This window comes from Euprymna scolopes, chromosome 13, assembly GCF_053919585.1.
Source record: "Euprymna scolopes isolate OS-2025 chromosome 13, ASM5391958v1, whole genome shotgun sequence".
NCBI classification, from domain to species: domain Eukaryota; kingdom Metazoa; phylum Mollusca; class Cephalopoda; order Sepiida; family Sepiolidae; genus Euprymna; species Euprymna scolopes.
Window position 1 is genome coordinate 113,022,862 of NC_136494.1, and position 7,633 is coordinate 113,030,494.

Here is a 7,633-nt window from a genome sequence, read left to right on the forward strand (position 1 = left end):
TGATATTGAGAAGAAAACAAATCTTTGGAGTATTTATAAAAAACTTCTAAATTATGACATCGACAATTAAAAAGAAGCCAAATACAAATAATTTTTTTAAATCTTGAAATAAAAATATTACATTAAGTCATTAGGGGGTAATTCTATGTTATTAAAAAAATAAAATGTGGAAAGAGGATGGAAAAGGGTCATTATTTTAAGAGTACTTGAGGATGAATGCAAGGATGAATGCATGTGATTTCAGGTAAAAAAAATATTTTAAAAAATATGTTTCATGGAATTTTTCATGGACATATATATTAGGTTGACAAGAAAGTTCTTGCGGTTTTTAACTTTAAATTCAGATGAACATATCTCGGCTCAAACAAAAAATTTATTGATCAAAATAAGCACCATCAGAATCAAACTTTTTGCCAACGTAAAATAAGTGTATTTATGTCAGTAACGTAAAAATCTTGCGCTCTAGTAGTGATGAAGTTGATAAAGGCGTTTTTGATGTTGCTTAGGTTTTTGAAGCATTTCTCATGCAGAAAGTTGTCAAGATGTTTGAACAAGTAGTTGAGAGGTCTGGAGAGTGAGTTATGGTGAATGAGGCAGTTTCGTAGCCCAATTCATTCAACTTCTGCAAAGTCAGTTTAGCAACGTGCAATCGGGCATTGTCATGGAGGAGAATAGGGTCTTTTCTGTTGACTAATGCTGGTTGTTGTCAAAGTTTCTGACGCATTTCATCCATTTGTTGACAGTACTTAATAGTTCCACCTGCATTCAAAAAACACTAATGGATGAGATCAGTCGAAGATCACTAAACAGTCAACATGACCTCCTTTTGGTACAACTCTGGCTTCGGGAAGTGTCGTGAAGCTTTGTTGGCATCTAACAACTGAGCTGAGCATCGTCAGTTGTCATAAAGAATCCACTTTTCATCACAAGTTAAAACCTAATCAAGAAATGGGTTGTTCATGTTGCATAAAAGAATGGAAGATAACACTTCATAATGGCGTTTCTTTTGGTTGTTCAATTTGTGAAGGACCCATTTATCAAGTTTTTTTGTCTTTCCAATCTCATCACATGGTTGGAAATTGTTGTATACATAAGTCAGAAGCAATTTCTCAAACAATCGTATGTGGATTGGCTTCGACTAAGGCTCTTAATTGATCGTTGTCAAAATCTGATGGCCGACCACTATGCTCTCATCGCCGCCACAAAATTTCTTAAACCATCATTGTGCTGTGTGTTCAGTAGTGGTTCTAGGACCAAACACTTTGTTGATATCGCAAGCTATTTCAGCACTTTTTGGCCTAGCTTGAATTGGAATAAAAAAATTGTGCAAATTTGCTTTTTTTTTTTTCCATCTTGTATTTAACGTTCTGAAAAGACAATTATTTTAAAATGATTAGGTAGTGAAAAGCGCTCTTTAAAATGAATAAAGAAAAGGTATTATAGCGAAAACTTATTTTAAAATACATCATTAGAAATCCAAATTAAAAATTCCGAAAGGCCTTTCTTCTCAACCTAATTTGCATAAAGTTTTAGGTTTCTATCTTTTTGTTCATTCCTGAATTACTTCTAGGGTCGAGGAGATAGCACCACCCCACCCCCCACCCCACCCTTAAATATTCTGAAAATCTTACCGAAGGTACTTGGATAAGTATATTTAATTTTGATCAAATAATACCATTAGCTGTACATTTATGCTTGACATTGATAAAAGGAAAATTAAAACTATTTTTATTTTTCGACTTAAAAAAAAAAAATGGTAATGTAGGGATTCAGGTGTGACCTACATAAATATAGATTCAGGCCTTTGCACTGAAAAATGATGTCATGTCTGAAGTCCTCGCCAGCAAGATCATTACATTTTTTTTTTTTCGCATAAAAATATCATTACCATAATATTCTGCAAATATATAAGCATTTGTATATATATGTAATACTGTGAAAATATATACTTATAGCAAGTGAGTTACATGTTCGTTTCTTTCTACTAAAAGAATTTGCCAAGCTAACTGTTAGTTTAAGGAATTCCTTCAATGGAATGAAACACTTGTGATAAGTGCATATTTTATACTACTGCAAAGCTCTAGAGTATTAGGCACATATATATATATATACATATATATATATATGTTAAGATTATTGATAATTTGTAATTAAAATTAACAATCGGTTTCACAAGGAAGAACAAACAAAATCAATAAATTGTACGATCGTTTCGGAAACGATGTTTTTATTGAGATAGACAATAAGTCATGGTCAATAATTTTATCATTTAGTTTTTTGAAACAAAGTCTCCTCATCCGCAAAACTATTGGATGTTTTTTTTTTAAAAACACCAAAAATAAAACTAGCATATTTTTTTAAGAAAAGGCAGATGTATCTTCATGGTTCGCCTTTTAAAGCTCGTAAGTATCATCATCAATGCATTCATTGAGATGTTAAATATAGTTTATGAAACTATTGGCGTTTTCTTTGAAAGTTTGTGTATATCAACATTTTCAAGCATTCATAAACTACATATAACATTCCAATGAAAGCATTGACGATGATACTTACGAGCTTTAAAACGCGGACCATTAAAAGATACATCTGCCTTTTTTTTTAAATAATACTAGTTTTATTTTTGGTGTCTTTAAAAAAAAAAAAAAACCCAATATTTTTGCTGATGAGACTTTGTTTTAAAAAACTAAATGATAAAATTATTGTCCAAGACTTGTTGTCTATCTCAATAAAAACATCGTTTTCGAAACGATCGTACAATTTATTGATTTTGTTTGTTCTTCCTTGTGAAAACGAGTTTTAATTTTTAATTTTAATTACAATTTAATGGCAACTTAACAAAATGTCAACTCCGAATATTCAAAAAAAAGCTATCTATACAAGAAAAACAGCTTATTTGTGACCATTATGATGAAAAAAAAGTTTATTGGGGAGATTGCTAAAATATTGAAAAGGTCTAAAAAGCATTTTTCGGGTTATTGAAAAAGGTTTACCATTGACTGAAAAAAAAAAAAAAAAAATCAGGCTGACCGCGAATAACATCTAAGAGGGAGAATAGAAAAATCATCTCATTCTGATTGATTAAAACTGCAGCTTCGATATCCCAGGATATTACATCCAAAACTGGACAAAAAATTTTACGACAAACAATCTCATGAAGATTAAACGAAGTTGGATTATTTTCCAGAAGTTCATGCTCAAAGATTTTAATTTCTATTAAAAATAAAACAGCTAGATTGTTATTCGCTGAAAAACATTTGTTTTGGGAAGAAAAAAAAAATAGGAAAAGGTTCATTTTAGTGATGAATCTAAATTCAATCTTTCCAGATCAGACAACATGTCAGAAGAAAAAAAATGGAGAAAGACTGTCCCCTAAATGCATTAAAAGTATAGTAAAATTTGGAGGGGCACTATAATGGTATGGGGCATGATATCTTCAGAAGGAACTGTCTGCCTTGTGAGGATTCATGGAAAAGTTAATGCCTGAATGTACAGAGAATTGATTAGAGAACATGTAGTTCCTAATCTTTTTGATTCTGATATCAAGACAACGTACTGTGCTATAAAGCAAAAATAGTTTTAGAAGAGCTAAAGAGATCCAATATTTGTGTTATGGATTGGCCAACTTGGAGCCCTGACCTGAATCTGATTGAAAATGTTTGGAAAATTATTGGTGATATTAAAAAAGACAAAAAATCTTGATTTATGGAAATATATATATAAAAAAAATCCCAGAATAATATCTCACCTATAACATGTGAACAATTGGTTCTGTCTTGCAGCAAAAGATGCCATAGTGTGATTGAAAACAAAGGTTTTTCACTAAGTACTGAAAGGATTCTTTATTTTTTCATTAATAATTTCCCCGTTCTTTAACTTTTGGACACTTATAATTTAATTATACTTATTTATATGTAAAAAACTAATATATATATTCAAAATCAAAAATAAAACAAAAATAATTTTTTTATTTAATTACCATTGTTAAACAATGTAAAAATTCACCAAAATTTTTTTTTTCCTTTTTCATAAAGTTATTAAAAAAAAAAAATTTTTTTTTCCTTTTTCATAAAGTTATTCAAAAAAAAAATGATCAACCGTTCCTTAACTTTTGGATGCTACTATATAAATGGGTTTAAAACATGAAATGAGATCTCAAGCAAAATGGAAGAACTGATATATAAGCTCCGTTTTTTTTTTTCGTTTTATTTTTAATAAAACTTATTTACACCAAATAAATAAACAAAATTCCTATTTTAGTCACGTAAGTTATGTGAAATAAGTTTCAACATTGCTCCAAAACTTTTTATTTACTAAAACCATATTTTTAAAAGAAATCATGGTGCTTATGCAAAGATATTGTGCTATTTTTTTTTCTAGTATTTTAAAGTTAAATTGAAGTTTGATAGTATCTCTTTTGTTAAATTGTTAGGTGAAAGTACAGAATAGTTAAAAAAAAAAAAAAAAAAAACACCTTTCTTTCCCCATATTAATAATAGTTTTCTAAATAATGTTATAATTTCAGCACGGTACTTTGTCTACATGAGTACCGAAATATTAAAAACATGTCTTAGCAAGTTACATCGTACATGCAAAACAAAAAAATGAAAACTGTTAAAAAAAGATAGTCTTCATCTTTATGAATTTGATCTATAGTTTTTTGTGGTTTTTATAGCTAGCGCCTACTTGTTTATAAAGATGGCTACTTTATTTTTCCAGCAGAACTTTCATTTATACATGCTTTTCACATGTATGTCCACAAGGTTTGTTTTTTCACTAAAACATAGATTGATAATATTGCCCTAAAACGTTTAAAATTAATACAAGAAAAAATACTAATTGAAAAACTCATTTAAAGATTTATTTGAAGAGTAAATAAACATTTATCTTTAAAGGTAAATAAGCATTTCTTTTAAAGAAAAGAAAAACCTATCATTTTAGCTTTCTTAAATTTCAAATTTTAATATTTATTTCTTAGGTTTATTTAATTAATATCTCTTACTTTACTGTATTTCCCCTGTAAGAAATTGTCTTTTGATTGTACTTGTTCAAATAGAGAATTTTCTATTGTCTTTAGGAAAAGAAAATAGTCAAAATTTTAGAATGATTTTCGTAATTTCCCCCTGCAAGTCAATACAATGAAGGACTTCCGGTCATATCTTCAGATTTTATTCTATGTCATTAACAGGTTACATAATTTTAACTCTTTATTACCCGAATTATTATGTAGATGATTAAAAAAATATTTGTTAATTTCAGTTAGTTTACAGGGTAATGATATCTTCAAAAATTCTGGAAAAATTATGAATTTCAATAGTTAAACTACCACTGAGAATTTTTTCATCCCATAAACTTAACCTAGATTATGAACTACAAGCACTTGTACCCCCTCGACGTAAATACCCCCGACAAGCAGCCAAATCCCACCCCTTCACAGTAGAGATCCCTAGGTGTAAGAAGGCTTTTTACTCCCAATAGTTTCTTCCCTAGAACTGCTAGACTTTGGAACTCCCTTCCGGGGTTCTGCTTTCCCAACTGTACTGACATGCAGAAGTTCAAGTGTAATGTGAACAGACATCTTGCTACTCATCTCTTTTCATAATATCCCTGCAACTTATGTCCCGGATAGTAGCCCCCTTCTTCAAAATGGTACTGTGCCTTGTTTGGGGTGAAAATTGAATTTTAAAAAAAAAAAAATTATTTTCCATAATGCTTGAAATAAAATGTGTTTATGACAATAAACTAAATCCTCCACTCTCTGAGGCCGATGGTGACATACTGAATGTAAGCGATGAACAGTTGCAATCTGGAGATATCTGGCATCTACCCAGATACTGAATTAATACATACAAGGTGTGTTTGAATCAATTCCCACTTTATTTATGCTATTCATTTAATTATGACTGAACGAATTGGTTCAACCAGGTCATAAAGGATTAATGCAAAGATCATCTTTATGTAGGTCACGGTTCAGGGCTGCAAACAGTATGTGAGTTTTTATTAACTTCTTAGAAATGCTGTGTGTGCCTAGATATTAGAAATATAAAGATATATTTATTGAAATCATTTTCTGTATTTACATGCATCTTCACCTAATCCATGCCAAGTTCTCTCTTTGGTCGCACAGAATAAAGAATGTAATTTGCCATTAACAGGTTTTGACAAAAGCGGTTTTCCATTCAGTTCTGGGCAATTCCGGGTCTTCTTGCTTGTTATAAAGTTACAGTATAAAGTTTTAAGATTCTAAAAAAAAAAACAACAAAAAAAACACAAGTTGTTATTGAAATTCCAACATGAGCTGAACTTTTTTGTTTCCCTTCAAACAGATTTGGCAGCATTGTGAAGACTTCATGAATGACTTAGATTTATTGATTGAAGCCATTGAAAAATCAACAAAGTTCCGGGAAGAACTGTAGAAAGAAAAGCCAGAAGAATTATGGGTATCATCATTTGCAGTATCAACATCTTCATCTGTTCAACCTCTTTTGTTTTGTTTTTTTGTTTTTTTATTACTATGTTTGCTCAACAGTTACTCTGCTGACCATTTTGGTAAGACACAGAAAACACTTTTTTTGTGAAATCAAAAAGAAACATTGGCAGACATATGCAACGTACATATTCTAGAATTTTTATTTTACTGTTTTCAAAAAAAAATATTTGAGATTGCTATCAATTAAGCACAAAATTTTCAAATATGTTTTCTGTTGTTAAATTTTTAGATGGGTGTTCTATTTATGTATTTGATGTAAAATGATCTCCTTCGTGTTGGATTACTGTATTGATAAAAAACAAAATCCTCAGATTATTAGAAAAAGTTGTTGCAAAACTTACCATTCAATTCTTCGAGAAAAGTATGCGATTCCGATGTTGAACATAGGATTATCTCCCTTCGCGTTAAGAAATTCTGAACAGGCATTTGTAAAAGAAATTATTTGGCTAAAAATGGATCAAAACACTTTCTTACATAGAAAACTGATCTCCCTTCTAAAAATTGAACAAGTAAATCCTTCAAAATCGATAGTATTCCAAAGAATTTTAAAAACATTGTTAATGAAGGATTAATGCATCGTTTATGTGCAAAAATGAATCGGCTGTAATAATTTTTAGCTTTGAAAAGTGTTTTTAGACTTTTTTGGTAGCAATGTATTTCTAGGCAATCCATTCTCAGATTGTGAGAGACAGGAAGAATTAAAAAATATGGATGTTGGCAATAAGGCAACGACACTCAAGAAATTATTTACATTTTGTCATTTCCATTCTTCAAATAATTCTTTATTTTTGATATCTAATTTTCTAGACAAAGAAAATCAAAAAGGAAATTTTTTTTTTTTTTCAAGATCAAAAAATGTCAACTTCTCATTCATTTTTATTTATTCAACTTCCAAGCAAAGAAAATTATTTTTTTCGTTTGTTTTTATATGATCCTGTTCACACACACACACACACACACACACACACACACCCTTCATGTATCTCCTCTTTTGTTTCCAATTTCACTCAGATAACTAAAAGATTTGTTTTTCTTTATTGTTTGATTTTTACAAATTAGTCCCTGCTTATCAAGACTAAAAGCCACTTGAGAGTGAAAGTTATTGAAATGAATGGATTCTCAGTTGAATGATGAATGTTGAGAGGA

At 29.9% G+C, this 7,633-nt stretch overlaps 1 protein-coding gene across 1 annotated transcript in view; it reads left to right on the forward strand.

Moving 5' to 3' along the window:
* The window catches only part of LOC145292148 (tRNA wybutosine-synthesizing protein 5-like), a 51,095-nt gene extending 43,784 nt beyond the window's left edge, over positions 1–7,311 (forward strand). The window contains exon 10 of the mRNA XM_080138277.1: positions 6,324–7,311. Coding sequence (XP_079994403.1) covers positions 6,324–6,413 — 90 coding nt within the window. The 3' untranslated portion in view covers positions 6,414–7,311. The remainder of the gene's footprint in view (positions 1–6,323) is intronic.
* Positions 7,312–7,633: the final 322 nt, after the last annotated feature.